At 51.8% G+C, this 11434-nt stretch overlaps 1 protein-coding gene across 2 annotated transcripts in view; it reads right to left on the bottom strand.

The window, feature by feature from the left end:
• Window positions 1-10230, bottom strand: part of LOC119388886 (uncharacterized) — a 41285-nt gene extending 31055 nt beyond the window's left edge. The window contains exon 1 of one of the 2 annotated variants that reach the window (XM_049414841.1): window positions 10180-10230. In XM_049414841.1, coding sequence (XP_049270798.1) covers window positions 10180-10222 — 43 coding nt within the window. In that variant the 5' untranslated portion in view covers window positions 10223-10230. The remainder of the gene's footprint in view (window positions 1-10179) is intronic. The other variant, XM_037656257.2, reaches the window with a different exon arrangement.
• Between the last annotated feature and the right edge of the window lie 1204 nt (window positions 10231-11434).

The raw sequence follows: 11434 nt of genomic DNA, 5'->3' as shown, positions 1-11434 counted from the left end.
CAACGAACACACACCGCTTACGGACAACATGGCACGCATTATAGTGCCCTGTTTTGGTGACGTCATGGAACTGTGGTTGCACAAGAGGCACCAATTCTGTTTGACACCACTTTCACGATGTCCGTAAAGCAACAACACCTACTTAGTGCAAACTGTAAGCTGCATGCTCACATTATTTTTTCAATATCTATTAGCGGGTTTTCTATGTGAAATATTATGGAGAATTGTCCTGGCTGTGTTGCTACGTCTGTACGTGAAGTATCTGGTTGAAGACTTGCGAATGTTCGTGCTTCTGCATACTTCCATCTCTTTCTGCAGCAGTCCGGACGCCATTATTGTCAGCCAAAAAGTGGATGGGAAAGTCAGCGCCGCAATAGCTCAATTTGCAGAGCGTCGCACGCGTTATTCGAGATTGTAGGTTCGGTCACTACATGCGGCAACTTGATTTTTATTCCACTTTATTTTTTTAACACGAAAGTGTTTCATGCCGGGGTCCACCAAGATTTTCATGACGTATTTTCTTCACGGAAATACGTCAGCAAAATGAACGCCATCAAGTGGCAAAGAACACAAACTATAAGAAAAAGTTCCGTTGACAGGAGTCGAACCCATGACTTCTCGGTCAGCGACGATGGCTGGCGGGCGTTTAGCCCACTGAGTACCGCCAAACACATAACGCAGTCTACATGAACGCGCCTTTTATTTTTCACACATTCTTCTCACATGGATGGATGGACGCTATGAGCGTCCCTTTTATAACGGGGCGGTGACACGTGTGACACCTGGCTCAGAAAAAATTACACCATATCCCCCTAAAGGCAACCATGTGTGGATGCAAAGCAGCGGGGGAGATGGTTCGTTTGAGCGGGAGATGGTGCATTTTTTTTTTGCTTGCGTTCTCCAGCCTGCGCCTTCCTCTGGAGTAGAATCAGCACTGTGTTCCATTCTCCATCCAGCTCCCGCTGCGTGGAAGTGTCGGCGTCCGAGGTATTCGACTCCCGCCAAGTCGCAAGACCATGTGCGTCTGCCTCTCTGCAGTCCGTGCCATTGGTCGTGTGGGGTTCTCCAGCGAGCGAAGGAGAGCACGACTGCCCCGCGTCTAGAGCCACAGAAGCAGAGGCGGTCATCGGCCTCTCGTGCCACGTCAATACGCCGGAGGCGTCGCTGCTGCCTACTCGTCGCAGGAGAGAATGAGGCGCGAGAAGGGTGAGCGTAGGAGAGGATAGAGAGGGGGAGAGGACGCGCATGCGCAGTGGAGCGCGGACGCCACCACTGACACAGCCCCGAGCAAAAGATGCTTATCATCTAAACAAATGCGCCGTTGCAACGACCGTCCCATTCGGCGCGTTTCCACTAGAAGTGTAGTTTCGTCAACGCTTTGACACACCTCGAGGTGCTTTAGGCCAAGCGCCTCGCTCATAGCATCTATCCATATTGAAAAATAGCTCTTCAGCGCTCACCTGGCTGTCGCACCGCGTTCCCCGTTCGCCCTGTGAGAATTAATGGCCAGGCTAGAGGGAAGACACGACGCGCATGGCGTTTCACTTCGCGTTCTGCGACGCCTTGAAGGAGTGCATATCGAGTATCAGTGTTTATAATGTGCTTGTTAATGCCATATTTCCTCGGCATTCACCGTATGCGGTGTCCACGTATATGTACAGCTACCGCAAAGGTTAAATCATAATCATGGGCTTTAGTCTCGGTACGGAGATGTGCCACTAGGCATCAACGTGAGTGCGTCCACAACAAGCGATGCTTTATCTGCCAACAACATAGGACATTGTGCAATCTCTCATATACCAATGCACTATAAGCAATCAACTACTCTGCGACGACACGTTTCACTTTCGTGTAATACCGATTCCTTTGACACAGAGATCAGCCATCGTTTTTTTACATTTACTTCATACTCTTTATACACCTTTTTAAATTTTCACGTAGGGGGTGCCATATTGAAATGAGCGCCGTCTAACGTGCAAGATTGGCGAAAGCGCCATCTTGTGCTTCGCGTACTCGAAGCGGCGCGCCATCCGTTGGTGTGAGATTCCGGCTAAAGCCTGTGTTCGCTGATTTTTCGTTTCTTTACACTGTTTTGTTTCATATCGTCGCTGTCACTGACCAATTCGTCGCTGTCTGAAGCATTCAGCGGCGCGCATTCGCGCTTGCGACGCAAGATTCAGCTCCCCGTTTGCGAACAGCAGTCCTTCGTCGTCGTACCATTAGCAGCAAGCGTAGTATCAGTCGATCACGGCGTGAAGTGTTAATAATCGTAACTGGAGAGTTCATGTTGCAGCTGTCTACCGCTTTCGTTTATTGGTGTACTAAAAAGTCACAGTTTCGCCGCAACGGCGAAGCAATGATTGCGATAGCAATAAATGTAATGTAACGCGAAGAACGGAAAGCAGCTCGAAATTGCCAGCGCATCGCTCCAGCCCAAAGGACGCACGAAAAGAACGCACACAGGAGAGCGCGAACTAATGCGTTCCAGCTCGACACTTGAAGCGCACGTTCAAACATAAAGCAGGACGCACGAAACAAACGAACAGGTACACACAAGACGAGCGCGAAAACTAATTGTCACAGTTGTTACTTTTTCTGTTTGAACAGCGCGCTCCTTTCGCAAACGCGGCCGCTGCAGCGAGCGAAGCGAGCACCCCACCGGCCGCCCCTTCTTTCCTTGAGATAAGCGCACGAAAGCGACGACGCCCTGTAGAGCGAACAGCAACGCGTTCGCAGGGCGGGGCGACGATCTTTAAAGCGCGCAAACACGCGCGCACATCGCGCCATCTATGTGGCCACTGAGAAACATGCTGAATTACATGGTGTATATAATAGCTCGCCGTTAGCAGGCTGAGAGACGGTGCTGTCGTGGCCTAACGTCTAACGCGGTGGGCTGGAAGCGAGAGTTCGCCCGTTCGATTCCGCGCGTCGGAAAGAATTTCTTAATTATTTTTCTTTGTGGCCTTTATATATATAATTATATACATACTGTGGGAAGCCTTTATTGATAATGGGTTGCGCTCTCTATAGCCTTCTAGTGGTCGTCGCTTTTGGCTCTTCGCGCTCGCGCTCTTGAGTCCGTGTTTGTGCCTGACTGTCGCCATTGCATATCGTCGCCGACTACCGTCCAATAAACGCCTCAACAATTGGTTGGAGAGTGCTGTGCTCCTATTCGATGCCCCTGGAGCTGAGATCCCTACCCTACCAACTACCATGCCTCAGGACGCTGCGCAGCAAACTCTCCTTCCACACGACCGCATTCCCCGGTGTCCCCCGCATCCGCGACCCTCCTATCTTCCCGGCGCGGATGGGACCGATGTTGAGGACTGGCTTGCGATGGTACGAGCGTGTGAGCGTACCAAACAAATGGACGAGGCAGGCACACTCAGCACCTGGTTTTCTACTCGCGGTGTGGCGGGCCTGTGGTACAACAACCACACCACCGAGTTCCCCACGTGGTCTGCTTTCAAGACCGCCATCATCGATGTGTTTGGCCGCCCTGCCGTTCGTAAACTGCAAGCCGAACAACGTTTACGTGAACGAGCTCAGCAGACCGGTGAGTCCTTTACGAGCTACATTGAAGACGTCCTGGACTTGTGCAAGAAGGCTGACGCGGCCATGCCTGAGTCTGACAAGATCCGCCACGTTCTGAAAGGCATCGACGACGATGCCTTCACTATGCTGCTCGCCAAGAACCCTCGTACTGTGGCCGAGGTGATTACGCTCTGCCAAAGCTACGAGGAGCTGCGCCGGCAGCGACTGCTGACCCGTCGACCTCCATCACGCGACGCCGATCTCGCAGGCTTGTCGGCCATTTCTGATCAGTCCGCCTTGCTCGCCGAGATCAAGTCATTCGTGCGCGAGGAAATTGCCCGCCAGTTCTCCCTACTGGCCTTCCCTCACCCGCAGCATGTTGAACAGCCGTCGACCACGCTGCTGGCTCCCTTACGCCGCGCTATTCAGCAGGAAATCGCGGAGGTCATGCCGGAATACCACCAGCCCCCTCCGGCACCTGCGCCGCTCAGTTACGCGCAGGTTGTAGCCAGGCCACCCCAAGCGATTCCTGTGGCTGCCCCACTTACTTACGCCGAAGCCGTCGCCAGACCTCAAGCCTTCGAAGCGAGTGGGCCGGCTGCGTTTGCCGACGCCATACCTAGGCCACCGATGCAGCCCATCATGCAGTCGTATCAGCAGACGCCTCGTCCACCGCGTCCTGCTCCATGGATGGGACCTACCCCGGCGAACCGATGGCGCACTTCTGACAACCGCCCGATCTGCTTCGCGTGTGGTTGCGCCGGTCATGTCGCCCGCTATTGCAATCGCGTGCAGCCGCCTCGTGTAGCCTCAGCCATCCCCAGCCAGTCAAGCCGCCCGTATTACGATTCACCGCCGCCTATGTCACCGTCGTCTCGCCCAGCTCCATCTACCCACCGTTCGCCGTCACCACGACGCCGATCACTGTCACCGATGCGGCCACGGCCGGTCACACGTGACCAGGAAAACTAGTCGTCGCAGTCCACGAGGCAAGGGCTGCGACGCTATCGAACTGCGAAAGCCCTCAGCGAAGCCCATCAAACGTGTTAGACGTGTTTGTGGACGGTGTGCGCGCATCTGCCCTTATTGACACTGGAGCCGCCGTATCCGTTATTGACGCCAAACTTAGCCGACTACTGCGAAAAGTGACGACGCCACTTCCCGGGCTCTCCCTCCGTACAGCAAGCGCCCAAAGTATTCACCCTACAGCGGTGTGCACAGCCCGCGTCATGATTAAGGATGCTCTGTACGCCGTCGAATTGATTATAATTCCAGCATGCTCTCACGACGTCATCCTAGGATGGGATTTCTCTCCCACCACGACGCCGTGATTCATTGCGCACCCGCCGAAATAGAGCTCTCACCATTCTCTGATCTGACGCCGGCTGACAGTCCATCGTCTGTGAGCAAGGTACTCGTCAAAGACGACACCAAACTGCCTGCATACTCGTCAACGGCCGTGTCCGTCTACTGCGCCAGTCTCTCCGACACCGTCGCCCTCCTCTCGCCATCCGACCGTGTTTGCACGAGGAAAGGCTTGCTGGTGCCCTTCGCGACCGTGCAAGTCACTCAGGGCAGCACGTCAATTTTTGTTATCAACCCATCTCCGTACAGTGTTACGTTGGTGCGAGGAGAATGTCTCGGCAGCGTGGAACCCCTCGAAGACGCACAAGTTATGGACGAACCAGATGGCACGCACTGCCCCAGTTCCGGCACGCTCAGTTCTGTTACCACGTCTGGTTCATCGCCCGCTGATGTATTTGCTTCTTCCATTGCTGACAACCTTACGCCGGTCCAGCGTTCCCAGCTTCTAGACCTCTTGGAAGAATTTCGCGCTTCTTTCGATATTGCTCAAACTTCTCTCGGCCGCACGTCCACCGTTACGCATCGCATCGACACTGGCGCCCAACCACCACTGCGGCAACGTCCATATCGCGTATCTCCCACAGAACGCCGCGTAATCAACGAGCAAGTCGACGACATGCTTCGACGCGATGTTATTCGACCATCTAACAGCCCCTGGGCGTCTCCTGTCGTACTTGTTGCGAAGAAGGACGGTTCTGTGCGGTTCTGTGTGGACTACCGACGACTCAATAAGATCACTCGCAAGGACGTTTATCCGCCCGCGAATCGACGACGCGATTGACAGCCTACAAGGAGCCGAATTCTTTTCGTCTATCGATTTGCGCTCAGGGTACTGGCAGGTACCTATGGCTGATGACGCTCGACCGAAGACCGCCTTTGTCACGCCCGACGGCTTGTACGAATTCAACGTCATGCCGTTTGGGCTGTGTAATGCGCCCGCCACCTTCGAGCGCATGATGGATACTGTTCTGCGCAACCTGAAATGGCACACGTGCTTGTGCTACCTCGACGACGTCGTCGTTTTCGCTCCAGACTTCTCCACGCATCTTCAACGCCTCCGGCATGTGTTGACGCGTTTGAGCGACGCTGGTCTGCAACTGAATTTAAAGAAGTGCCGATTTGCAGCACGGCAGCTGACAATACTCGGCTACGTCGTGTCCAAGGACGGAATTCTCCCCGATCCAGCCAAACTTCGGGCCGTGACCGAGTTCCCGAAACCTACGTCCGTCAAAGAACTGCGCAGTTTCGTAGGACTGTGTTCCTACTTTCGGCGCTTCATTCGAAACTTTGCGACTATCATATCACCGCTGACGAAGCTCCTCGGAAGTAACGGGCCCCTCCATTCGTGGTCGTCGGAGTGCGACGACGCTTTCGCAAAGCTCCGTCGTTTGTTGACGTCGCCTCCCATACTACGCCACTACGACCCTACGGCCCCTACAGAGGTACACACAGACGCCAGCGGTGTTGGCCTTGGCGCTGTCCTTGCGCAGCGCAAACCAGGATTCCCTGAATATGTCGTGGCATATGCAAGTCGTACGCTTACTAAAGCCGAGACCAATTACACCGTCACCGAAAAGGAATGCCTGGCGATCATATGGGCCCTTACAAAGTTCCGACCCTATTTATATGGCCGCCCATTTGATGTCATCACCGACCATCATGCACTATGCTGGTTGTCGTCATTGAAGGATCCCTCAGGCCGCCTCGCCCGCTGGGCACTTCGCCTACAGGACTACGATATTCGCGTGCTGTACCGCAACGGACGCCAGCATGCTGACGCCGACGCCCTCTCGCGCTCCCCCTTGCCTGACACGATGCCCCCTGCTCGGTACCTAACAATGTTGTTTCTTCCATCGACGTTCACACCATCGCTACCGAACAACGCAAGGATAAATGGATCGCCTCGCTGATAGACTTGCTCACTGATCCGTCGGCAACACCAATCACTCGCGCGTTGCGTCGTCAAGCCCACCATTTCACCATTCGTGACGACCTACTGCACCGACGCAATTACAACGCCGACGGCCGCCAGTGGCTACTTGTGATACCCCGCAGTCTGCGTTCTGAAATATGCGAGTCTTTCCACTCTGATCCACAATGCGCGCACTCTGGGGTATCAAAACTTACCACCGCATTCGACAACGATACTTCTGGCGAGGGATGTACCGCTACGTGCAGAAGTTCGTTCGCTCCTGCCTCGATTGCCAACGCCGAAAACCTTCAACGCACGTGTCACCCGCCGGTCTACAACCATTACCTTGCCCGAACCGTCCGTTCGGGCGCGTGGGCATCGACTTGTACGGACCACTTCCTCTGACATCGGCTGGTAACCGCTGGGCCATCGTCGCTGTTGACCACCTTACGCGATACGCCGAAACCGCCGCTCTCCCAGCGGCTACAGCGCGCGATGTTGCCTCCTTCCTGCTACACCGATTCATGCTGCGTCACGGTCCACCCCAGGAGCTTCTCAGCGATCGAGGCCGTGTCTTCTTGTCGGAAGTCGTCGAAGCCATTCTAAAAGAGTGCCGTGCTGTTCACCGCAAAACTACTGCTTACCACCCGCAGACGAATGGGCTCACCGAACGCTTTAACCGCACGCTCGGCGACATGCTCTCAATGTACGTCGCCGCCGATCACACAAATTGGGATGCCATTCTGCCCTTCGTCACCTACGCCTATAATACCGCCCCTCAAAGCACAACTGGTTTTTCACCCTTCTTCCTATTGTACGGAAGGCACCCGTCGCACACCATCGACACGATACTCCCATACAAGCCGGATTCAACTGAGTGTGCGCCGATATCTGACACAGCCAGGCTTGCGGAAGAGTGTCGCGAGCTTGCCAAGACGTTTACAACGCAGGAACAAGAGCGGCAGAAGAGCATTCGCGGTGGAACCACCACTTCTGAGTCCACGTTCCTCCCTGGAGCGCTCGTATGGCTCTCGGTCCCTACCACTGCAACTGGCCTCTCTACAAAACTACTGCCGAAATACGAAGGCCCCTACCGGGTCGTCGAGCGCACATCCCCGGTCAACTACGTGATCGAACCCATCGAACCATCTTCGGACATGCGCCGTCGAGGGCGCGACATCGTCAACGTGGAGCGTCTCAAGGCCTACTATGACCCACTCATAGTGACGAGCTGTTAGGTCGCCGGACGGCTCCCTTTTCGTACCCGGGGAAATTGTAGCGAAGCCTTTATTGAGTAATGGGTTGCGCTCTCTATAGCCTTCTAGTGGGTCGTCGCCTTTGGCTCTTCGCGCTCGCGCTCTTGAGTCCGTGTTTGTGCCTTGACTGTCGCCATTGCATATCGTCGCCGACTACCGTCCAAAACGCCTCAACATACTTATACATACGGTGAATGACGGCGACGGAGACGGACATTTTCCAGCCGAGACTGTCCATAAAATTGCTATCAATAAAATCAAGTCTACACATTATCCCACAGTTTCACACTTCCGCGCACACTCGTTCGCGGCGCGTAAGTTTGTCAGCTATAAGCTGTAAACACCGCACAATCCTTCTTCGCAGATACCTTGACCTACATTCACCCCGACGACATCGAAGACTAGGTCGAGGACACGTGTGAATGGCCAGAAATACGGCGAGTGAACATTGTTTTATCTCGTTGAGGCAAATGCGTGGGGTCTTCGTCAGGTGTGCTACTACGAGGCACTGGAGTCGCACAGCTACGTGCAGTCTGGCTGGGTGGGTCAGTCGCTGGCGCACAATGTGAAGGATGAAGTCGTGCTGGGGAATGGGAATGTGACACCGTCGCAAACCGTGAACAGTAGGCCCCATCGCGCGTGAGTTTCCATGAGGCCCTCCGGTGAAGTACGGCGTGCGCAGGCTGCACATGCGTAACCGGGCAAGGCGCAGTTTGCAGCCGTGTCAGCCACTGTGTTATGGACGATATGAAGTACGTATCCGCAACATTCTTACGAGTTACAAGGTGAGTCATCAGTGAGTTGCATACCTTTCTTTCATATCCAGGATGCAGCACGGGAACGTTGTTCTCGTCGGTTTTCTTGCCGCCAACGAATTACCGGGAACATAGGCGTGACGATGGCGACACGCGGAAGTTCTTTCAATTTACGGAAGCCACCCTCTGCTGCCGCAATTCAGGCAACGAAGGAAAACGATGCAGCGCGAACACGCCACGCTTGCACTCATCGCCTGGCGTACTGTGCTGCGGACACACGATTGCACCTAAAATGTTTCTCTTCCGCTGCTTGTTCGTTCACCCATACATGACACATTGATGGCCAGATGACTTGCTAAAAACGGCAGTAAATTTTCAGCCGTGATAGTCACTTCGTATTGGACACAGGCGCATAACACAGACACACAAACGCGTACCGAAGCAACACAAACACAGATATGGCACAGCCCAAAGCACAATGGCAACACTGAGAGCATACACACTACGCCTGCAGCTCACTGTTTCGAGGCTGCTCCTGTGAAAATGTCTATGCTACAGTCAAAAACCTACATATAGTGTCCCTATGCCTTCCTTAGCTTCAATATCTGTTGATTTTATTAGGTTATGATCTTATTTGATGTTTGCGTCAATTCGCAGTATGAACTCTGAACCTCAAATAAGCGCGATCATACCTCATTAGTGTACTTGTTCGCAGCTTCATTTATACAACAAACCTTGCGAATTAAGCTTACGAATTTATCACAATACATTGCGGAATGTAGCTTTGGTTAAAATTAGCTTGCATTTCTGTCCGAATATTAGGCGTAATTGTGTGGTGAGTTTAACTCTATTCTGTGCTAACAAACAAGCTTGTGAACGTCTGCAACAATGACGCAATTTTCATGAAGTTCACATATTCACATATAAACTGGTTTTCACATATGAACTTGTTTTTGTGCGCGGGGTGCCTGGCAAACATAAACTTTTAGTCGTGGAGACGTAGTGTAGGAACAAACAGCGAGACAAAAAAATGACAGCCAGAGAAGACGCCTTTCTTGGTCACAGATCTCTTGTGATGACGGATGAACTCGAAGCCTGGAAGTGTACACCTTATCTTGCTTCTCATTTGGATGTTGGCTGCGCGATTAGAGCGCCCTGAGTCCCTACTGATATTTTGCAAATCAGGCTCAGCGTTGTGAGTGTTAAATAAAACGAGAAATTATTGTATATTTTTAGCCAATAAGATCTGGAATAATCAATTACACAATGTCCTCACTTGTAAACACTCGTGTGTTATTGCAGCTTAATGGGTTTGTTCGAATGTAAAATTTCTGCAGCGGTAATAAGGAAAACTCACCATACATTGCAGCTAAGACGGTAATGCATGCCTTGAATGCCATAGCGCTGAATGGGAAGAACCAGGAAAGATTGAGACGAATGTGCAGCATTTATATGCTGCCGCCTGCTTGGCTGACAAAAAAACTAAATAATGAAAGGTCGCCGAGCAATAAAAGAAGACTGTATCGCAAGGTCCCGCTTTCCTCCTTTCCAAATATCGGCTTACTCTGTCAAAGTTATCGTTAAGTGCTCTGACGTATTTTGTACTATCAGTAACGTGGTATTCTTATGAAGCGTCAACGTAAAGGATTAAAGACGTTTTCCTATAGGCCATAGATCTTAAGGGCTGGTAGTTATGAATGACGGAGGTTTGGTAAAAACAGTGATGGACGCCGACAAAGGTGAAACGTTTTTACTGACGTTTCAAGTAGGAACGAGTTAACATCAACACCTTTGCAAAGCGATGAAGAACTCGATTACTGCTTTAAATTTCCTTCTTCATAAATCTGACACAGTTATACCTCTATTACTGCTTGCTATTCTGCGAACAAAATAGGAACTGGTGTTTCTATGACGATCAGATAAAGCGTTTGAATTGCGGCAAGATATGGCATCTATTATGCTTATTTTAATAATGATCACCAAGGCGCCTATAAATTTTTAACATTTCTTTCTATTTGTTTACAAATATAAAACAAATAGATTTAAAGAGAACGTTTCCTTCATTCCTTTTTTTTTAAATTAAAACACTGCAGCAGGAGCCCTTTTCGTCTATCAGACCCGCTTTATTTTTTGCAGACTTTGTCCGTCAACATGGCCAATACCAACCATCTTGGATTGGCTAAATTATGAATAAAATTCCTATGGGAAGTTCTCCTGAATGGCAATTCGAGTTCAGTGTATGAAAAACAGCGCGACGAAGAGGAGAAGAAGCATATATACGAGTACAGTTAGGCGAAACGTCGCGCGAGAGCCTGACGTCATGGCCGGGAAAGTTAACTAGTTGCCATTGAAGGGATGTAGAAGATCGGAGGTGCTGTGGAAGCTTGGCGTCGGAGGCTTGTGTCGCAGGGTGAATGGGACTTTCTACATATTAGCGTCGGTGCTAATATGGTAGAGAGTGCACTGTTAGCACTGCCTTTGTCGTGACGTATGTCTGTCATAAATTCGCCAACGAAAGCAAGATACCGAAGTTGTCTAGGAGTATGGCTGGTACTGCATGAATGTAAAACCGAAACAAGTGTTTTGAGGGCTGTAAGAATGACTAATTGCCG

Source organism: Rhipicephalus sanguineus, chromosome 4, assembly GCF_013339695.2.
Source record: "Rhipicephalus sanguineus isolate Rsan-2018 chromosome 4, BIME_Rsan_1.4, whole genome shotgun sequence".
Lineage (NCBI taxonomy): Eukaryota > Metazoa > Arthropoda > Arachnida > Ixodida > Ixodidae > Rhipicephalus > Rhipicephalus sanguineus.
This window is presented reverse-complemented; position numbering and strand designations above follow the sequence as displayed.